The sequence below is a fragment of the Pempheris klunzingeri genome, chromosome 17, assembly GCF_042242105.1.
Source record: "Pempheris klunzingeri isolate RE-2024b chromosome 17, fPemKlu1.hap1, whole genome shotgun sequence".
Classification (NCBI taxonomy): Eukaryota; Metazoa; Chordata; class Actinopteri; order Acropomatiformes; family Pempheridae; genus Pempheris; species Pempheris klunzingeri.
The window spans coordinates 11,716,424-11,739,574 of NC_092028.1; the positions used below are offsets into that span (position 1 = coordinate 11,716,424).

A 23,151-nucleotide genomic window follows, 5' to 3' on the forward strand; every position below is an offset into this window, starting at 1 on the left:
GCCTTCTCCCCCGGGTGCAGCAGGTGTAGATGTGAATTTAGAGCCTTCTTTTGTTAGATACTCATCGTCGTGAAAATACTGGTTCTATTTCTATAGCACATATTTAGAGGCATAATGGGTTTGGGGCCTCACTGAAAGTCTTTAATGGACAGCACTCTATATGTCGTACCATGAAGGATGCGTCGCACACACTGGATAGAGCAGACAATATTCATAGACTGTCCATTATGGACTTTATGTGTATTCATGCTTCGGCCTGTAAAGACATATACATTTTATATGACAGGTCATAATCTCATATACAATAATATAAATATCTGTCCGCCAAATAAAGGGTTACAGTTAGCAGTCAAGTTGCAGCTTTAAATGAGCATATGTGTGGGACTACTTCTTGGCTGATAGCAGTGACTTGAATCACTGTGCTGATTTGAATCATTTTGTTCACTTCAGTCACTGACTGTGTCATTTCTTTGCCTGATCATTGTTCAGCTGTATCTCAGTCCGTACGTCAGTAAGTGAATCCCATCACTGCGGATTCCACCTTGTCAGTGAACGCTGATCTGTTTGTAGGTCAGTGGTACATTTAGTCTTTTGCTGGTTCAAGCTGTAATATTTTTTCTATTGTTTCAATATAAAATGCGGGTCTTTTACAAGCACTGCACATATGTTAATGGCTCAGCAGCTTGTCATTTACGTCAGCGTTGTCATGTCACGTCTGTTTCTTGGCTTTTACAGTTTTTTTACATGCTCTCAGTCACCAGTGACAAGCTCCACTCATAAAGGCTACTGATTCACTCACTGACAATGGTGACTCATCATACTCAGTTCAGTTTGATGATCTGGTGTCAAAGATTGCATCATGGACCAAAAAACTCCAGTGGGCATATTTTGACCATAGCTGTATCTGTATATTATATATCAATCATTCTTACATTTAAAGGTAAAAAGGGCTTTTTAATGTCTTCTCCACATAAAAATGTGTCCCCCCTGTGTGCCAAGAGAGAAAAGAAAACCCTGTCTCCTTTTCTCCTGTTTCATCTATCAGTGAATGTGCATGAAAACACTCCGTTTAGATTTGGCTCCCTTTATGATGTCACGAGGGGCGTCTGTTGATCATGTGACCTTCTCCAGAGCTTCAGCAGGCCGACTGTCCCAGCCTACTAAAAAAACACCTCGCTATTGTTTTTTTCCTCATAAACACCAGCTCCCAGCTACACGAAGATGTCGAAGGCGAGAGCAAAGCAAATCGTTCTCTTCTTGTAAAACAGAACATGCATACAGGGGCTAAAAACAGCTGCCTTCATGGGTGTAAGCTTCCAAACATATTTTATTCGATAGTATCAAATTGCGTAGGTGTGTCCATGTCTCAATTTAGTATATACTGTACATTAAGAAAGACACACTCAGTTTTCACTCTGTATTCATTCTCTCCTCCTCGCTGTCATCCTCCATTCTCACCCTCTTCTCATCTTCTCACTCCCCCTCTCGGAGACGTGCACACTTGAGACCTCCTCCTCCTCCTCCGCTCACTGTCGACTGTCACCTGCTCTTTTCTTAATACCGGCATTCCTCATGTACCAATTTTCATCAATTTCTTTAGCCATAACACCCTCAACTCAGCTACTGAAAAAAAAAATGAGGCTCTGAATTTTCAAGGATGTTGTCACAAAATTGGTTTTTCATTACTGATATTTTAGGGAAACAAGAGATTTATAAAAACAAACATCTATGGAATGGAATATGATGGATTTTAAAAAGGAGTTCATTTATCTGTGCTTCACCCGCCTCAGGACATAAGTCATGCAGCATCATTTTTTCTGAGGCTTGATTTTCTCTGGAGCCTGTGTACCAACACACTACGGTGATGATCTGACAAGTCATCACGTGGATCATGAATAACCCTCCAGTAGTTACAGCAACCAACACATACTATACAGCACCAAGTGGTGATGAACAAAACAGCAATATCTGGAATCCCCGACCAGCGTGAGTCAATCTGTTCAACCGCTCCAGTGGATAAGACGAGACTTAGCATCATTTGTTCACGCAATCCTCTCTCTTAGTAATGGACTTACAACTTAAGTCAATCACCGGCTCTCCTGTTCGTGCCGGACAGTCACAGTCAGCTGGCTGGTGTCGCACAACTTAGATCAAAACCGTGTCAAAGTCCTGTTAACCTTGTTACTGTGTGGAGTGTAGTCTGCTGTGTGTGAGAAACTGCTTCCTCTGACTGATGTGTGAGAAGATCCGAATATGAACCCCCTCAACACTGATGTTACGCATCTTACGCATGTTTTTATTGGGTGAAATATTACACTAAAAGAAAACTGAACTATCAAGATGTTTTGTTTCATTGCAAATTCTATCTGGATATATTTGCAAACTTTTTCTGCAGAGTCATTTTATACATTTGAAGGATTCTCAGACATACATGTAGCGATGGATCAGCCAGTGAGGCTGTGTAGGCCGAACCACGTTACGCCTTATCCGACAGGCTTTTTTGGGTTTGCTACGTGTCTCACACCTGCTATGTCACTGTAGCTTTAATAAAACTGCCTGTCACAGCTAGTTTCTAACTGCTTTTGGCAGCCTGTTGGGTCTCAACATTTCTCAGAGGCAGCAAACGGATGAGGAGGAGGAGGAGGAGACACAAATTCAAATGTGTGATTCTTAAACATCAATCCAGATCTCTTCTGCTCGTTTTTTTTTTTGTTTGTTTTAGCACCTCAGACAAAGGCATCACACTTAGGATTTGGTGTCTTTGCTTTTTGCACTGAAACAGAAAAAAACAAAGTGCAGTGGCAGCCTACAGCACTGCGTGTGAAATGAAGTATAGCACAGGATGCTCTGACAGGAACAGATATATAGACTGCAGCAGGGATTTAATCTGTGACCTTTCAGTTCCTGTAAAACCTCTATGAGCGCCAGGCTGACCTCCTTTAGCTTTCAGCATATATCACCCTCAGCCAGAAAATGATATTCCTGTTGGATTACCAGTCACTATCAAATCCATAATGTTCCAGCTAGCAATGAACAGACTGCAATCCTATATCACCGATATAATCCATGGACTGACTAATTGACCTCTAAGGCCATCATACAGTAACTATATTCAGTCCATTAGTCCATAGTTTATTATGTCCCTGCATGTGCTTTTCTAGTTGTCTTTGAGTGTGTTCCAGCTTCCTTCACAGTAAATTAAAATTCTTTGGATATGGGGTGACTTTTTCTGATTTGAAGTTATATAAATGAAACTCAGTGGGTTTTAAAAGCTCAGGCAGATATTCAGCTTTGAAGCTGCTTTTTTCCCTCCATCTCAAATGAGCTGCTCCAGGAAGTGTCTGTTGATCACAAAATGAAGTGTTGCTCTGCTGGGATTTGACTTTCGGAGGAAGACTCTTTTTTTTTTTTTTCATTTACAGCGCTGATAAATATGCAGTGAACTGTCCCGTTTGTAAGTAAGTAAGATGATTATATTTCAGGGTGCATTTCAAAACAGAACAAACAAAACTTCCTTTTCTTTTCATGGCATTACATGACACATACAATAAAAAGTAATCAAATACATTTCACTAAAAGCTGGAACTAAAGGTGGGAATCAAGTTAAAGAGTAAGTTAACACCAGTCAATTCTGTATAACCCCAGCATCACTGTGATGTCACTGCATCCTGGAGCAAAACGATTTTCAGATTTTCAGGGGTTGTTGGGTCATTTTTTAAAGCTGTACTCATCAAGATTTCAGTCCTTGTTGATTTGCTGACACCCATGGTTACCAGTGTTCACCACAAGAGTGAAAATACAAGCTGCGGTTTTCCCTGAATACCTCAAGGAAGTAATTTGAATCCTGTACGGGAATGGCGGACTCCGCCACAGAACATAAATGCTTTTGAATGCATATTGCTGGAAAAGTGCAACCAACAAATTTCAGCTGATTTAAGATGCCACAGCCACAATCGTAACCAGGTTCAACAGAGGAGAAAACAACTCACCGGTTTTAAAATCCCTTCATTAGCTCCAAGTCCATCTTAAAACAGATTTTCAAATTTCATTCATCATTCATTCAAGGCTTGTAGAGGATTAGCCCCAGAATAGATAGCTAACCATTCCTCAGTCTGACCTTAAACCTAACAATGACCTTTTTTGTTTGGGCCTCTCGATTGTGGAATGACCTGTGGCAGAGATCTGGCAAGTCATGTGTAAAAACTCATTATTTTAAGACTGGCTTTAAATTGATTTTACTATTTGTTATATTTGCTGTTGTTGCAGTTTCACTAATACTTTGTTAATTGCTTGCTTATTGTCTTTTTTAATTGTATTTTGTAAGTAGTAGTAGCAGTAATATCAAAAACTAAGTTTGATTTCATGAAAATTTTAAGGATTATAAATTTGAAGCATTTTGGCATTTTGCGATCATCATGACAACTGCTTTCTATCAAAATCCTCAAATCCACCTACTCATCACTTTCCCTTTTGAACCAGAGTAGGTAATCCACCCACTCAGCCTCCACATGGCTGTGTACCAGGATCGTTACTCTTTATCCACACACACACACACACACACACACACACACACACACACACACACGCACGCACACACAGTCCAAAATCCCCACAGAGGCTCCATCTGGACAGGAACACGCTTTGTTCTTCCTCCGTCTTTGTCACCCACTTTGCATCTCATATTCCTCCCTCCCTCCTTCGCTCATCCTCCCTGCTTAAATGCAATATTCTTTCAAGTACAGGTAGGTGGCCTTGTATAACTCCATGGGCAAAGCAAGGTTGTAATACTGCCAAAGTCAATGGTTTTGTTTCCTCTGAGGCCACTTATGTTAAAAATGTATACTCCATGGTGCTGTAACATGATACACCAGATGGTGTATTAAGTGATAAATAAAAACGGCATTAGTTTCTTTTTTCTCCCTTTAGTTAAAACAGAAAATCGCTATTATTCAGTTGCTTAGAGTTGGTTTCCTGCCATTTGTTGATAAAAATAATTCAGCAGTCTTGACTCACTTGCAGTTGTGTAAGAAATGTTGTCTCAGCCAGTCAGTCAGCGTTTTGTCTGACTTCTCTTAGAAAAAGCTTCATTTCTCATATGCATTTCAGTTGCTGATTGTTTTATTGGTTATTTGGTCAAGGGGTGTCCCATTCAAATCAATATCCCCGTTCAACTGGAGATGAATAACAACTACGATAACAATATTTAGCAGAGAAGAAGGACGTAGACTCTGAATCTTTTTTTGAGATCTAACCTTATGAAGACAGGAGACGGGACACGATCCTTCATTGGATTCTACGTGCTGGTGGTGGTGAAGCGAGAGAGCCGCTGGGTAAAACCATGATTAAGCACCCAGAAGGGAGAAATTTATATTCTGTTCAGGAGATGCGCTGGTTTGTTGTGATGTGATATAATCTGACAGGCCATACGCCTTTGAGCAGTATAACCTTAATAAACTACATTTTCCTCTGCTGACAACCATAAATCGTAAAGTGTGTCTATGAGTTTTTGGTGACAATAACACTTTCCTTGCAGTGCTAATGTTATTTTGTCAATAAAACTATCTTAGGTTGTGCATAGAAAACCTGATGGTCTATGGCAGGGTTGTCCAAACTATGGCCCGTGGTCCAATTTTCATTGGCCCGCAGGAAATTCTAAAAATGTACTGGACTACGGCCCACACATGGAACTTGCGTTGGACTGTATTGTACTTCTTAGTCTCACCGCTAGGTGGAGTAACTGTCTTGAACGAGGCAGCTTCTCTATAAAATGAGTAATCGAAGAAGAAATTTGCTACAGGTGACCCAAGATGGCAGAATTAAGGAAGTGTAAGAGAGCAAGTGAGTGTAGAAAGTTTCAGACGCGGTGTGCGATGAGAGCACAGCTAATAACTAATGACGATCACTTTTGCATTACGGAGGAGCTGCTTGATGTTAGCAGTCTAAAGAGCACCACGACAGGATGTTTCTGAAGCTGTGCCAGATGCAGTTGGCATGATGGGACATAAATGGGACGAGCTGTGTGGAGGTACGACGGATGGGGCTTCAGCTGGGACAGGCGAGCACAAAGGAATGGCCTCTATGGTGTCCGCCGAGGGGCAAGAAAGTGGAGGTAAGACTGTTGATGATGTTGATGATTGGCATTTTTAGTGGATCTCACTGATCACCCTTAACACACTGAACAAGAGCCTACAAGGCAAAGACCAGCTTGTACCACAACTAATAAATGAAAGCCCACTAATGGAAAGGCTGTTTTTTCTTCTTGAATCATATTCAGTTATCAAGCAGAATTTACCTACATTTGATTGATTTTGCCAACTTTAATCCACTAGAGTGTGGCGATATACATCACCTCTAGTGGATTAAAGTTAGCAATATAGCTCACTTCTAGTGAGTGGCCCAGCCCCTTGTATGTTTTTCTGTATGTGGCCCTCAGGGAAAAAAGTTTGGACACCCGTGGTCTATGGCAACAGTTCAATTTTACATGACTGTGAACATACGCAGCATTACTTGCAGGGAAATGAATTAATAAAAGTAACTTCTTGGCACTGCACACACGTTGAGAATTCATTTTATGACACAGTTGACTGCAACAAATAACAGCGAGACTTATTTGTATAATCTGTGAACAATTTAATAATCATTAATCAATGCGTAGGTGTGTGTTTCTATCAGAGCTATACACTGTACAGCACTCTTCACACTACCATACATTTCAAAGGATAACTGTGGTAATGTTAAACCTGGGAACTATTTTCACATATTTCGGGTTTCAAAATGACTGGTAGGTGTAAAAATGTGACCACCTGTCAAGTCGATTGCCTGAACCGGCAGCAACGAACGGGCTACAGTGGCTGTAATGCGACCCTTTGGGGCAAATTCATCTTTCAGCGTATGTCTTTTTAAAAGTGCTTGTTTTTTCCACCGAGATTGTTACTCGTGTAGTTTTATGACGCTGGTTCGGATCCACACCAACTCTTTAACACACCAAAATCACACAATAACACAAACAACAACCCATTGAGGAAGCAGTAGAAGCACTTTGAAGGGTCAAGGATTAAGTTAGAAAGATTTTTTAAAATTGTTTTCATATTAGTTCCTTTAGTGTCTGCCTGTGAGGGGGAAATTAAAATGTATTTATTTCGTTTTATTTAAAGTTCCTTATTGACAATCATCCAAAATGTAGAGACACCCACAACACTACCTGAAGGCTCACACAGGTCGAAGCTCTACTTGACCACTCCTCAAAATGATTCCTCACATTAGTGGGAATGTGTTTTATAGTCAACATGGGCGTTCTTGATTATTTATTTTCACAATAATCTCTTCCTGACATTTCCCTCCAGATCTCCCTCTTCCTCTCTCACACATTCACTTTCTCTCTCTATCTAATTACATCTGTTTCTCAACCGTTCGTGTCTCATCTCATGTAATTTCACTGCGAGGGGATGAGCAGATGCATGATAATTTTTGAAGCATGTGACTTGGTTCAGAGAGGGCTTTGGCTTCAAGTGTGTGTGCGTGTGTGCGTGTGCGTGTGTGTGCGTGTGTGCAAATGCAGCTTCCTCTGCTCTTGGTCGTGCCTGTCTGTGACAATTCACTTTGTGCCTTCATTTATTCATAAAACACATCCCCAGCGATTCACTCGCTGTACTTTTTAAATGTTCCCTGCACTTGTGTCCTTCGTGCATGAACTTACTTTGTTTTATTCTCGTCTGTGACCTTCTCTCTGCATTTTAAAATTAAACAGCCAAGGTGTGCATCTCCAGGCAAGGTACTGTCAAGTATTTTGTTTTCACTGTGATCATTTATGATAACAGATCGTCTTGCAGTTTTGAGAGCTCATACAGTTTGCTTATCCATCCAACATTGACATTAAGATTCAGCATCCACACTCTTTTCATTAATCAGCATTAAAAACATTAATTTCCCTGCCCCTGGATTCTGCATAATCAACAAAAAAGCAAACAATTGGATGATTAAAGTGCAGTGTAAAGACAAATGAGTGTCAGAAGATGAGTGGAGGAGTGTGAGGATGAGTGGGGTGATGGTGATAAATGCAGAGTGACAAGGCTGACTGTTAAATTGTCTAATTTCATACATTCAAAGAATCAAGAGGAACAAAAGTACATTTAAACTGGTGACAGTTGACCAAATCTAATCTGTTTGTCATTAGTCTGTTGCGATAAGCCTCAAAGACTGCTATCAACCTGTTGACTGTATGTGTCAGTATAGAATTACCTCAACTAAAACCCAAATGTGTTCTGCACTCAGTCCCCCTTCAATCCTCCTGCTGCATTTCAAGATGCGTGTTCTTGTGACTGAATAGACCTGCTTAAAAATGCATCCGTCTCTGTGTTTCATCTTCCAAATATTTTCTGAGCGAGCAGACACTCCTCTGTCCTCTGAGGGCTTTTCGTGCCATCTGGAAATCAATTTTCTGCTGGGCACAAAGATACATACAAATAGGTATATACTGACGCGCACAAACACGCACATGCACACTTTGCAATCTTAGCTTTTTGCTGACAACTTTATCTTGAGGAAATTAAAAATGACTCTCTCTCCATGTGTTCCCTCAGCTCTCCTCTCAGTATTTGACGATTACAGTCAAGAAATAAACAAAAAACAAACACACAACCACCGTCATCAGTCTGACTTCATGAGTAATGGATCCCCCGAATCCACCACGCAGTCTCTCTAAATAAGACTCATCAATTAAGAAGCATGTACCAGCAGCACGACACTGGTGCAGCTGTCTGAGTCATAAGCCTTATGGCCTGTTACGTGTGCTGCAGTCTTTTAACACTCTAACTGTACAGTGTGTCAAATTTCTGGGATGCTGTGAGGTGTAAGGAGGCTGGGCAGCTGTCATTACTAGTGTGGGGTGCTGCCAGTCCCAGTGTCACTATCCTCATACTAACTGTGTCATGCTGCTGTAAGATATCTACAGCAAAAGCCTGCATATTGCTTCAATGCAGACCACCTGCAACGACCTCTGACCTCTCCCATAGACCATAGACCCCCACCTATGGGGCTCTACAGTTAACAAGCCAGATCCAATGGCCAGAGCCTGGCTATGTGTCCAGTTTGATACTATGTGCCATTTGAAAGTTCATACTTGTGTTTGTAGGTCCTACTATAGCAGGTCCACGTGGTTTAATGTTCAACATTAAACATAAAATGTTTTTCTCATACAGACTGCAGCAGCTGTTTTCAGCCTTTGTGTGAATGCTCTGTTTTAGAAGAACAGAACTATCTCAGCTTCGACATCTTTGTGTTGGCAGGAACGGGCGTTAGCAAGGAAAAAACAATGGTGGTGTCTCAGTGGGCGGGGACAGTTGGCCTGCTGAAGGGCTGGACGAGGTCACGTGACCAACAGATCCCCTCATGACATCACAAGGGGAGCCAAAGCTAAACAGGGCGTTTTCACAAAACTCTTACTGACAGATGACAGAGTTGGAGAAAAAGGGAGAGGTCTTTTCTCATAGTTTGGCGACCAGGGACACACATTTATGTTGAAAACATGAATTAATTATATAATATGGGACCTTTTCTTTCCTTTGCTCATATGTTTGTTATATGTCTTGCCCTAAATGCAGGCTGGAGTTGTTCTCTGTTTCATCCCTCCTTTCCATCTTAATTTTCCTTCCCTCATTTCTTCTTTCTTTCCTAATTGTCCCACACTTACTCTGACAGCGACACACGCATACATATACAACACAGACCCACACACTTATCTACAGCTGATGACAGATTGGTCCATGTGGAGAGATGCAGGATTAGATTATCCCACAAGCTGTCACCTTGAAATGGATGGGAATGAGAGAGAGAGAGAGAGGGAGAGAGAGAGAGAGAGAGAGAGAGAGAGAGGAGGGACACATGAGCTTATGAAAGATGGATGGAGGGAAAAAATGTAGGCAATGAAAAAGATAAGTATTACTCCACTGGGAATATAAGAAGGCTGGATTGCAGAGGTTTCATATGGTCTTGTATATGTGTTGTTTTTGTGAGTTACAGTGCGTGTGTGTTAACGGAGGACAAAATGTGTCTCTCCGAATAAAATGCACGTATCAAACACATTGTCGCTCTAACTGTAGTTGGTATTCCAGGCGAGTCCTCTCCTCATGGTCTAACCCTCCTCCAACATCTATCTTACCTCTCCTCCCCTCCATTTCTCCCTCTCCTCCTGTTTTTCCTCATTTCCTCCCCCTCTCCATTTTCATTTGTTCCTCTTGGTCTTTATTTGTACCTATTGCTCTCACCTGTTTTGCCCCATCACATCTGTCTCTGCCGCTCATTCTCTCTCTTTCGCCCCCCCCCCCCCCATCTCTCCTTCTCGCTCTCTCTCTCTCTCTCCCCGGATGAAATATTCATGCCCATCCATACTGGGAGCGTAGCAGCAGCAGCCGGAGCCACAGGAGTCAATGCTTTCAAAGACTTTGGGCCTCTGAGCTTACAGAGAGAAAGAGAGAGAGAGAGAGAGGTGGTGGGTGAGGAAGAGAGGGAGTGGGCGGAAGACAAAAAAAGAGGTGAAGACAGAAGAGAGCAGGTGAGAGAGAGGAACACAGAAATAAGCTGTGACGGGAGTGAGGAAGGGAAAGAGGGAGTAGGAGGATGAGTGAAAGACCAAGGAGCCCCTCAATCACATCAAACAACAGGCAACACATGATGAAACGCTTTTCTTGCATTTCACACACACACACACACACTCACACACTCACACACACCTGCAAACAGATACTGTAGGTTAAACACAAAGAGAAAGAACACCAGAGAGACTCAGCGCCTCCAGCACTTCAAACATCGGCCGACACATGATTAAACACTTTGCTCTCTTTGTATTCCACACTCGCACACACCTAAAAAGAAAAAAACCTCTCGCACCCTCGGGTGCTCATAAGGCCACTTAGGCAGTTTTTACAGTGGGGCACACACACACACACACACACAGCTAGTACTTGTGGAGACAAATTTTATACCCATACAGGACACTACACTCACACTCTGTGTAAACAAGCATACATGCAAGCATAAGCAACACACACATTAGGGCTTTAAGGCTTTCATCAGCCATCGGCCCTCCCCCATGATCCGATTGGCCCCCTGCTGCCCGTTCTCCATCTAATGTGCCAGATGTGATCTTAAATTCACTTTGTCTTATTATCCTGAGTTTGCACAACAGAGTCGCTGTCCGCTTGCCTGCTGGATAAAGCACATGCACGCTCCAATTAGGTGCCAAATTCTGGGTTGTTTCCAAGCAACCTACATTAAGCTGCAACTGCTGTGAGGGAAACGGGGCTTCAAAGCTTTGAAAGATGTTTTTGCTGTTTGAATGTGAGTGCTTGAGTGTGTTTTATGTGTGTGTGAATGGGAGAAAGGCAATAAAGATGGGGGAGAGAGGATATAAAGGAAATGAAAGCATCACAAATTGAATATATCTTACTGTATTTCACTTTCTGACATCCTGTAATAAGTCCGTGACACTGATTCACTAGATGTAACATTGTGCCTTCATTCGTAAGAGCAGCTCTGAACAAAACATAGTCTTCGTTTTAGTTGCTGTTGTGAGGCCGCTGACCCTGAAGTGACCTTGGCTCTCCCTCTGGAGGAAGAAATATGTAAAAATATGGCGATTCACAAGGTATCACATTACATAACTCTACATTATATTTAATTATACAGCATGTTTTGTGTGTGTGAGAGAGCTCTCATTACGCCTGTGGCCAGTGTGACAGGATGTAATTACAGTATTTTACCTTCAGGGTTCACACCTTAAGAAATACCCTTTGGTTTCTGTCCTCTTTGATAAGGACTGTGCTTTTTAACAGTGTCATTCTGTTTGTTTGTTTGCTATGCATTATTTTAGTATGTTCAGAGACAGATATTAGACAGCCAACAAAATCCTTGAAATGACCGTACCCAACGATTTATCCAGCAAACAAGTGTTGCCTTTGAATTGTTGTCCAAAAGTTATTAAAAACACACCAGTGAGCCACAGTGTTGCCATTTTCCTTCACTACCACTATTTGGATCAATCTTTTCACAACCTTGCTGCCGTAAATCCTGCTAATGCATATCAATCCACAGCTAAAAATAGTCCCCAACAAATTCCCTAATTACTCCAGATTGTGTAACATGGCTTAAAACTACAGTGCCTTGCTGTTATGGGAAATTATTTATAGTTATTTAAAAATTAAACTATATATGTGTGTGACATGTCTGTAAAGATTTCCGTCGCAGTAGGAACCAGTGGGCTTGAGGTTGAGAACACATAGTTGGTTCTGCTGTAGAAAATATCGCCTTGTCCTTCAAAAGTTCCTGGGTTAATCTTACTGAATATTCTTTTCTCAGTGCAATATGTTATATTGTATCGTGCTTTTCATTGCATAGCTCACCATTCAACGATGTGGTGAACTGAAGGTCTATGCGTTTCAGACCATGACAATAATGAATCAACATCCCTAAACCAATGGTCCAGTTACATTATTTCAGTTCATTATTTAGATTTTTCCATCATGAAATATTTATCTAACAATGGATCTATTCTCTGTATGTGTGTGTGTGTTTTTGTGTTTATATTGAAATCCCATTTGTGACATTTAACAGTAGTTCACATCTAAAGAAGCACTCAGAAGCTGCTTATAATAACACAGCATACTGCCCAAGGTTTGAAAAACATCAGTCTACTCTGATGGGACCTGCTGCAACATACATAATGCATTTGCTCTCAGAGCAAAGTTAGCTAATTAACAGAAACATATAGTTGGCTAATTAGCAGTATGCGAAAGAATGATTTTTTTCATCCCTCAGAGGACTGAAAATGCTGAAAGTCAGACAGAGGGACTTTAAGTCGTAGCAGGAAATATAATGGATGGTTTATGATAAACAGGGGGAAATATGGAGAGGGGACAGATTCAAAGAAAGACATAAAAAGAGGCTGTGTTAAAGAGATGAATATTTGATTTAATCTGGGCTCCTTTAGAATATGAATTCATAATTATGCATGTTCCTCTGAGTGCGCGTGTCTGTGCACCTTAATTTGCTGCCTGTATCAAACAGTTTGTAATAGAAGATCCAGCTCACTGCTCTTGACATCTCCTGCATTTTCATTAAATGTTAAAGCAAAGCGTTGATGGAAAAGGGGCCCTCATGAATTCATAAAATGAACACAAACCATTGAGTGTCCTCTCAAAAGTCAAAATCAGACAGGAAGTATTGGCTTGGAGTTATATGAGGATCGGCACCATCCCTCATGGCTGTATGGTAAACATGAAGCTACTATGAGCAACCGGTTAGCTTAGCTTAGCATAATGATTGGAAACCAGGGGAAACAGTTAGCCTGGCTCTGTCTGGAGATAACAAAATGCGCCCACTGATCCAGGCAGACTAAAAGAGCATTTGGCAGTACATTATGATTGACCTGGGTCATGCAGACCCAGGTCACTGCAACATGCCAGTCCTCTGACTTCTGTTTGGACTACAGTGATTGTGTGATAACAAACAAACAAAAGGGAAGAGCAAAAAAAAAGGTAGAAAGGCCGCTACACTCTCAATATCTATCTCATGAACAGAGGAAGGGGTGTGAATCAGAGGGACTGAAGGGAAAAAAAGGTCTTGAAGGAAAAGAGATGTAAGTAATTCCTCCAGCCTGCTGGTCCACACAGGGAATTTAGGAGCAGCATGTTGTTCAATAATGTATTGATTTTTTTAGTGAGCTTTTCTTCCTTTGAGGATTTGATTCAAATGATTGTGTGACAGTTTTGTGCTTGACTAGTGCGGTGTGAATGCACGTAACGGCGTCTACCTGTCTGACAGTGCAAATATATCACTGTTCCTTCTTCAAAATGTTTGCTTATTAATGTAACTTCAGTTTACTGAGGAAAAAGCAATGCAGAAATATCCCATAAAGTCTCGGATTTGTTTAAACAAAGCAAAGCAGGTGTTTAACTGCATCCTGATGGTCATGAAACCGCTGCTGAATCTCTTTAAAAAGTGCAATGTTATTGTGCTGGTATGGGAGCAGCATCCGCCCCACGGTGTTTGCTTAGAGATGGGTACCAATACTCCAAAAGGTATCTTGTTAATACAAAATACTGGTATGAGAAAAAGTATTTAATTGAAATACAAGTAATTTGTAATTTTAAAAATACCAAAATACATTCTATACAAACTGATATTATCACATTTTAGGAGTCTAATGGGAATCTAAATGATGTGGTAAGTGAGAGAAGTGCCTGCACCTTGACACAGCCACAGAAATTCTTTGAAAGAATTCTTTGGTATTTCTGGATGTTGAGTCAACATTCTTGGGAAAAATCACAAGCTGCGTTTGGTTGGTCCACAACAGAGGGTACACACAAGCTTTTTTCTCAGGTTTTTTCTCGACTTAAATGGTTACCGCGGCCAAACAAAGAAAAGATCGATGACTACAGACAATGATACTTGATGGTGGCCCTGAGAGGTCGACACACTGCAACAACACAAATGCGAAAAAGCCAGAACACAACGGAAGTGAGCAACAGCGGATGTTGACAATAAATTGGCCGCCTATTATCACAGATTCCAATTAGCTTGCCAACTAACTATGAATACTATCGCTATGTAATAATCACAAATGAGCAAAGTTATTCAATGCTTTTATATGTTCATATGTATGTAAACTCTGTCATCTTGCATTAGGCTATTATGAAGCTAGCTCTGCAGTAGGGTTAGCATTATGTCGCAGTTAGATGAATGAAACTGGTAGAAGGTTAGCTGCATCACTAACGCTAATAGCTCCTGGGGACTGAAGTTTTTCTATTTATTCATTTTTTTCATTTCATTTTCAACATTTGTTGTTGCTCATTTCCATTGTGTTGTGGATTTTTGCTTTCGTCTCGCCCGTTGTTGCGGTGGCTTGAGCTCTCAGGGCCACTGTAGAAATTTCTACCAACAACATGCACACAGGAAGGGGGTGCACTCTCAGAGTTCCTTGTCCGCCAGCCAACCCTAGGGGCAGATATGATGATAATAATGTTGATTGTTTGGAATACTTAATGATGAGGGTATACATCACATACCTGGGTAATGCCAAACTAATTCATGACTAATTCATAATTCATGAATGCATGAATTGATTTCGGATGTAGGAGTGTTAGTTCACAGTTTTCTGCATAAATCAACTGATCAAGTTTGCGGGATTTCAGTTACATAGTTGCAGTTGCATCTGACAACCCAGTGTTTTTTCTTCTTCTTTTTTCTGCTGTCAGAGAGGCTGAGCACATACATGAGTCTGACAGAAAATTTTATGTAACTGAAATCCAGCTAATGTGGCATTAATTAATTATAATGACATTAATTAATGCAGTAACTGCAAACTAGCATTCCTTAAATAACTGATGATCTATTAAGTGTGAACTAAACTATATAATGTAATAGTGACTTGATCATTTACTGGTAGGCAACAGGAATTTATAATGCATCCTCCATTAATGTGTGCATTCAATCATCATGGATCATGCATCACTTAAGCATTACTCATCTATATTATTTGTACCCTTATTACAAAGTCTTTCCCAGTGTTTTAAATCTAAATCTGTTTAATAGACAGGCTACACTGTGATAATTTATACTAAAAAAGGGTGTCTTTAAGGTTCCATCCACCCCATTAGTCCTTTTACCAAATATCGTGTCTCAAACTATCTACATCAGAGACCTTAATTATAACTATTTAGAGTTTTTTTTCTATATATTCAGCATTTGGTCACATTTCTGACTGTTATCTTTGCTACGTTAAATCATTTTGCATTCAAGTTGGTTGCATCAGGTGTGTGCAATGCTCAATGCAGCTGCCTTTGAGAGCAATTCAATTACTTTCAAGTAAAAGCTCTTGTTCATGTGGTGCTATCCACTCCTGGGATGCAAAGAGGAATGCAATGACCAGGAAATGTTTCATCATAATCAGGTTTGAAGGGTTGGCAGGGCAGTCTTTTTTTTCCACAGTCTTCTTGAATATAAATATAAAATGTCCCTTTCTGTTATCGCCCCTCTCTCTCCTCCAGCATGATGAGACCGAATCTGCGTCTGTCCACTCGCTCCATCTATCTGGGTCTGGCGTGTCTGTCCCTAGCTCTCCACCTCCTTCTGGCATTTTTTTGCCTCTCTGTCCTCCAGACAGCTTGTGTCCTTCCCACCTCCCCCTCTTCCTCCATTCCAAGAACAGACGCCCAGGACCATCCGTCTGTCTCCCACTCCTCCTCTTCTTCAGCTGACTCCTCCTCACACAAACTGCCGACGATCCCACACAATGACGATCATCGCAAAACTTTACACCCCCAAGACGAAGACTCCGTCAGAGATGCCGCTGAGAGGGAAAAGAAATTGACGGGAGCTGGAAAAGTGACTCAAAAGGTGAAGGGTCGCTCTAAGCTGGAGGTGCTGTTCAGGCACCCGCTGTACAACCTGCCACGCCCTGAGCTCCAAGATGATGATTGGCTGCTGAGAGTGAAGACAAATGAACATGCAGGAAGTGAGGAAGAGGAGGGGGAAGACACTGTTTATAGTGACAGCCAGTGGTAAGTGAAACAGGAGAAATGAAGATCAATTAATGCATCAAGTACAAACAACACATGTCCCCTGTTCTGTGTCTTTGTTAAATGTTAAAGATCATAAGTCTCTTTTTGGCCATGCCAACCTGTTACATTAAATCTAGTGCCATCAGGTCAAAACGGTTGATTGTCCAAACCTTTGGCTTATACCTACAAAATGACAAAATGATTCCCTGAGCCTGCTGACACATTAAACTAAGATAGTGAGCAATGTTATGTGCTAAGTAGAAATTATTACAGCAGCTAGTTAACACACTAAACTAAGTTATTAAACTGTTTTGTTGAATACTCGATTCTGATTTGTCAATTACAGCATTGTGTTATTTCTGTATAGCAGACTGTTGCCATGTATAACACATCACTGCTATGGGCACAGTTCCAAGAGTGGAAGCAATAAAATCATTTTTAAATCAATAGATCATTTTTAAGTGGGACAATGTACCTTCAGGATGTTTCAAGTCCTGCATCACCCAGCCAGAGTTTGTTTTGCAATAATGACCAGCTCGCTGTATATTATCCCTCATTTAGGGATATTTATTTTCATTATTTCTGTCTTATTTGGCCATTTCTGCCCAGTTATCACCTACACTTCCTCCCCTGAAGGCAGAGCGCCAGTCAGGAGGAAGGTTACGACAAAGTCTCTTGGACGAGCGACGTGGAGACCCACCCTCTCTGGCTACGGTTCCACCTGGGCATCTCTCGCTGGGAGCTGTACAACAGGAAGGATCCCAACGTGGCCCAGCTGACTCACTATTTGGCAACGCAGCGTATCCTCGGTGCTGGTGAGCAAATTAGGGGGGCCGGGCTAACAGCTGAGAGAAAAAAGGACGGGGCCAGGGAAAGCCACCAGAGACAAAGGAGAGACATTAGAGGAAGGTGAAGGATTACCAGTGAATGATATTACCCTCCCTTTAATCATCCTGCGCCAAATTCTTTAAAGATTCTTTAAATATTAGTGATGTTCTGCCAAAACCTGCACAACCCACTTATGTAAAAAAATCCTTCATTTAATCATTAAGATATTAAAGATCTGGAATTGTATCCTGCACCATATTTATGATGTCGTGATGAAAGCTTTTATTGAAATAAGGCAGCCTGAGGGGCCACTTATCAGGGAATGTGTTATAAGTGCCATCGAGTTTACCAGATTTGAGTCTACATAACAGTTAAATTACATTAACTTTTGCTTTTTTTTCATTCCCAGTGCCACTATCCCCAAGTTTGTCAGACTTTTACACATTACGCTCTCTAGTCGGGTTCAAGGCCACATAGACAAAACACAGGACTGCACTTCAGATTGCTCAATACGCCGAAAATAAATTCAGAACCTGACCCAGTCTTTGCCTTGTATTGTCCTAGTAGCGCTGGGGTTTAATTTAAGTATGATTCAGATTCCTCTTGACACAATTACAAAGTCACAAGTGTGCTGCTTTTGTTTTAAGTCTAATCCCTTTATAGAAACAAGCTAGTCTGTGACAGAGCCAAAGGCAAAAAGAGAGCATTCACTAAAGTTTATACCCAGTGAATACAGTAAACTGTGCCAAAGTTCATGCTTGGAACAGTGAAGATTACATTTTAGGAGACACATACACAAAGTGGTGCATGTGGGTGGATAGATCCTCAGGTGAACAAATCCTTTTATGCCCAGCTCACACTGCAGGAGTTTTGGGCCAATTTATCTGTGATTCAGCCCCCCCAACAGTCACAGGAAAAATCTGCTCTTGTACTTTGTTAGGCCCAGAATATCTGGTAATTTTAGGACTGTACAGATCCAATCTTAACACTCCAGATCTGCTTACAGAATCATCGGAGGTGGAAAAGCAAACATATAGGGGGCATGACTATAACTGATTTTGCCTGTGCAATGTGACTGTATGTGTATTATATTTATTGCATGGTGAACACAGTGGCACGAACACTCATACTGTAGTGTGTATTAGCTAAAAACCTTGCAGTAAAAACTAGTTTTATCAAGCTTGTAAAGTTGTGCAAATGCAGCTGTAGCTTGTGCTGTTGGTGTGGCGGACCGTATTACACTGTGCTGGACTGAGCTGTAATTTTCAGACAACACGGAGCACCAACAAAGACACACAAACTATAAATGAAAGTCAAATGCATAGAGAGAAAATGACAAGAAAAAACAACTAAATCTTAAATCTGCAGCTCACATGATTTTTTGTTGTTGTTGTAAAGTCATAGAAATAACACCCACTCACGCTACAGACACACACACACACATATAAAGACGCTGACCCAAGTGCACACGTGACACACACACACACACACACACACACACACACACACACATACTGGATGTACACAAACATAAACGCGCAGCTTCACTTGCATCAGCACTCGTTCATTTTGTGTCTGCTCATCTCAGACACCCTGTCCCCGTCTTCAACACGCCGCAGAATGAATAATGCATTGAGATTTGAGTTACACGGCTCAGATTAAGAACTAATCTCAGCTACAGGCTGATTTTTTTTTTGTGACCGTGTCATCCCTTTTCTTTTATGTTACACACTCACAGCAGTGTAAAAATCTTGAAACATTTGAATTCAGATCAATTCTCCTTTAATCAGAGTTATAAACAGGTATTATAAATAAACATGAGAGGATTTGATTTATATCTCAGGATTTAGATCTGTTGAATTATTTACCGGACTCTCTCCTACAAGCGTGGCACGCAATCAACCAAAGCACCCTCTTCGACCTTAACGTCGAATTTCTTCACTTGTACGGATGCACGCTTTGATTGAACGCATTCACACTGCACTGTTTTCAGAAGTTAGGGTGAGGGGGGGGGGGCTCAGTGGTGTCCGATTTACAGCCAGTAGTGCTAAATTAAGTTAAACTCGCAAACTCGCTGGTGATGCACTGAGTTGTTTATGTGTTGCAGAGACCTTCAAGATGACATATGCTTCTACATTAATAAATCATTAAGGGGCACACAACTGCTAAAAATGCTGCCACAAAACTAACTAAATAAATGTATGTATTACAACATTAGGTATTTTATCCAGGTCTTAGTGCAGTTCTGTACCAAATGGAGGGAATACTGGTGGTTTAACACATAACTACACAATATAATACTCGTGTAAGATCCTTTTTTTTAATCAAATACGGAAGTGTGTGACAGGTTTATGCTTATGCTGACTGTATCTGAAGTGAGTGTCTAAGCAAGAATCTTACCCTTCTATTTGCATCATTAATGCGCGCTCCATATTCATTTTATGAGTATCTTTCAGTTCAGAAGACAGGAGGTACTCAGCTCAAACTGCTCACATCGTTCCCAGACTACGGACAAGCTCTGCTGAAACCCATGAAGTAAGAAACTACTGTAGTCATATTCACTGACTGAACGCTGTTTATGCAACTAAAGGTGACATTTCTCTTAAAACAACAGCAGCACAGCAGAGTGGAATTCTAGTGTCGCACTTTCGATAATCAGCACATGGCGTCACGCATTCGTGTTTATGTGTGTTTTTGGCGCACAGACAGTCCAGAGACGCAGAGACGGACGTAAACCTCTTCTACTTCTCAGACTTTGAGAGGCACAACGCAGAGATCGCTGCCTTCCACCTTGACAGGTACAGCAAGCAACAGGTGTCCTGCTGTGGGGACACAGAGCGTTCTGTAACCACCAGGTCACTGGACTGTCAGCTTGTATCACAAGGGATACAAGTGAATACAAGAAAAGAATTTTTAAAAAATATTTTATTTTTAGACTTGCACATTTTGCCTGTCTTTATGCTAGTTTTTTGTGTATCTTTTGTCTCTCTCACCGTCTCTTCCTGTGTCAGATTGCTGGGTTTTAACAGGATCCCGCCCGTGGTCGGTCGACTCATCAATGTCACCACAGAGATCAGAGAGATCACCACTGACCGCAGGCTGTCGAGGACCTTCTTCACTTCCCCTGGTAGGTAGGTGTGTTTGTGTGTGTGTGTGTGTGTGTGTGTGTGTGAGTGTGTGAGTGCATGTATGTCAGTATGTATCCAGGCCTGCACTCATCTTCAAAACCTGGTGCTCAGCAAACACCAAGTGAACTCATGCTGTTCTTTTTCTGTCTGAATCCCTCTAGTGGGGAACACATGTTTCTATGGCCAGTGTGAGTACTACTGTTCATCAGAGCACCCAGTATGCGGTCAGCCACATGCACTGGAGGTCTCCCTGTCTGCCATGCTGCCTGACCTCTCCCTAGCTCCTCGCAGATCCTGGAGGTCACCATGGAGACGCTCCTACAGCCGTACCAAGCTAGCACAGTGGGTGCACCGTCTGCCTCTGATTCATTTTTCTGTTTAAAGGCATCATTATTGTCTTTAGAAGCGATGGCATCACTAATGTTTACAGCATGTGTATTGATAAGTTTGAACAGAAAACAGCCCTACAGTGGCTACCATCTTTGTTTTGTCCAGCAGCATTCATAGAGTCAGACAGAATATCAGAAACACCTCTGTTTGTTCTATTTTTAACCTTTTAACCCGAAAGTGTTCATGTTGTAACGTTTCTACATTGTTGCTGGTGGAGTTTACAGTCAGGGTGAGATGTAGAATCGTGAGTCGCTGCTGTCCTCCAGTGTGTGAATGAAGAGTTGCAACACGACATTAAATGTGCGGCTAACACACAACAGTTAATGTTAAACAGTTAAAAAAAAAAAGGATGAGGGTTAGATGAGGGTGGAGGAGGGCTGAAGGGGGAAATGGGGCAAGGCCGGAAAGAGGGGGCGAGAGAGTCGGTGGAGGGAGGGAGTGAGGGGGGGAGTGAATGTGAATGTTATCACTGTGTCCCATCTGTATCCATTTTCCCCTTCTTGAGTCCACTGTCGTTCCCAGGTGGGAGAAGGAGCCGGCCTACTGTGACACAGTGAAACAGACGCCTCCTTACAACCACGGCACCAGACTGGTGGATCTCATAGACATGGCTGTGCTGGACTTCCTCATGAGTCAGTCTTTGTATTTTAAACACTTGCAACACACACACACAGCAGAATTTCAGCATGCTTCAAAATAAAGCAAATAAGAGCATTATCTCCCATGACAGTGTGCTCAGAGTTTCCATCAGTACATGCTGTTATTACCTTAATGTTGTTCATCCAAAGGCAACATGGACAGACATCACTATGAGACATTTGAGAAATTTGGCAACGAGACTTTTCTGTTGCATCTGGATAACGGCCGGGCGTGAGTACCATGGATAATGTTGTCATAATGTTATAGTGGAAGCAACAACAGAAGGGGTTTTATCAGGCATATATTTCATTTGATTAATTTTAATTTGTCAAGACTGAAATGTTGATGATGTTTTCCAGGTTCGGGCGTCACTCTCGGGATGAGCCGTCTATTCTAGTTCCTTTACAGCAGTGTTGCAGGTAAAACAACACACACTGAGTGACCTACACACACAACAGTGAAGGATGGGTGGAATCAATTGTAAGAAACCCGTTCATGTCATTCGAGCTAGAGCGCAGCGAGTGAGAGGACCCAGAGAGGATGAGGAATCCTTTGTTAATATCTCCTTCTTAATCTTGGTCTCCACTCACGTTTGTAGGATCCGTCGCTCCACCCTCCTCCGCCTGCATCTCTTGTCCCTCCCAGGCTTCCGTCTGAGTGATGTCATGCGGGAGTCGCTGGTCCAGGACCCTCTGGTGGGTGTGGCTCCCCTGCTGTCTGAACCACACCTCTCAGCTTTGGACCGGCGCCTTGCAACCGTCCTGCAGGTGGTGCAGACCTGTCAGGACCGCCACAAAGATGTCATTTACAACGACTTGGAAGGATATGATCAAGACCACGATTAACAGGCTGACTAAGGGAGAAAACAAACAATGAATTATATATTTGTGTCGTATATTTAAAAGTATTTTGTTACATTCTACTTATGAAGTCATTAGTAAGGACACAGCTGGTGAAAAGAGCCAAAGCTTGAAAACTTTGTACTTTTTTCTGCAACATTCAAACTTTAGATCTAATATGACACATGCTAAATATTTTCCAATATCAAGTTGCTCACCAGTAAAACTGAAAAAAATGGTTCAGTCCATAAAACGTCTGAAACACCTGCTTTTACCCTGAAAAAGACTGAGAAGGCCGATCTAAGCCATTAACTTCAATCATAACAGACAGATGTGTGAGAGGTGAGAATGATGAGGAGCTATTTCATGCTCAGTTTCACAAGGAAAAAAGTGAAAAATTGGACAAAACTGTAAAAAAATATATTATATATATATTTAAGGGAGCCACTGATACAGGATGCATAAACACTGTGTTAGAGGAAGTATTCAGATCCTTTACTTCAGTAAAAGTACTAATAGTAGTAATGCACACAAGCGAAACCCTCCACAAAAAATATTACAATAGTATAAGTACATAGATAAAATCATATAAAATAAAGTATTCAAAGTAAAAGTAATGAAAGTGAAAAAAACTGAAAGTTTAAAAAGAGTAAACTGTTGATTTTAAGGTTTGTTAAAAGTTCAGAAAATAGTGAGAAATGCTGCCACAATTACCCAAAGTGACACCATCACAAAGCAACCAACAGTCCAAACCTTAAAGTTATTAAAAATAAG

At 41.4% G+C, this 23,151-nt stretch overlaps 1 protein-coding gene across 1 annotated transcript; it reads left to right on the plus strand.

Moving 5' to 3' along the window:
• The first annotated feature begins 16,041 nt into the window (after positions 1-16,041).
• On the plus strand, positions 16,042-22,383 carry LOC139216332 (extracellular serine/threonine protein kinase FAM20C-like). The gene is made up of 10 exons (XM_070847427.1): positions 16,042-16,553; positions 17,190-17,368; positions 19,838-19,916; positions 20,087-20,179; positions 20,393-20,508; positions 20,671-20,851; positions 21,422-21,531; positions 21,688-21,769; positions 21,898-21,957; positions 22,137-22,383. The coding sequence occupies exons 1-10, from the start codon at positions 16,042-16,044 to the stop codon at positions 22,381-22,383; spliced, it is 1,659 nt and encodes a 552-aa protein (XP_070703528.1).
• Positions 22,384-23,151: the final 768 nt, after the last annotated feature.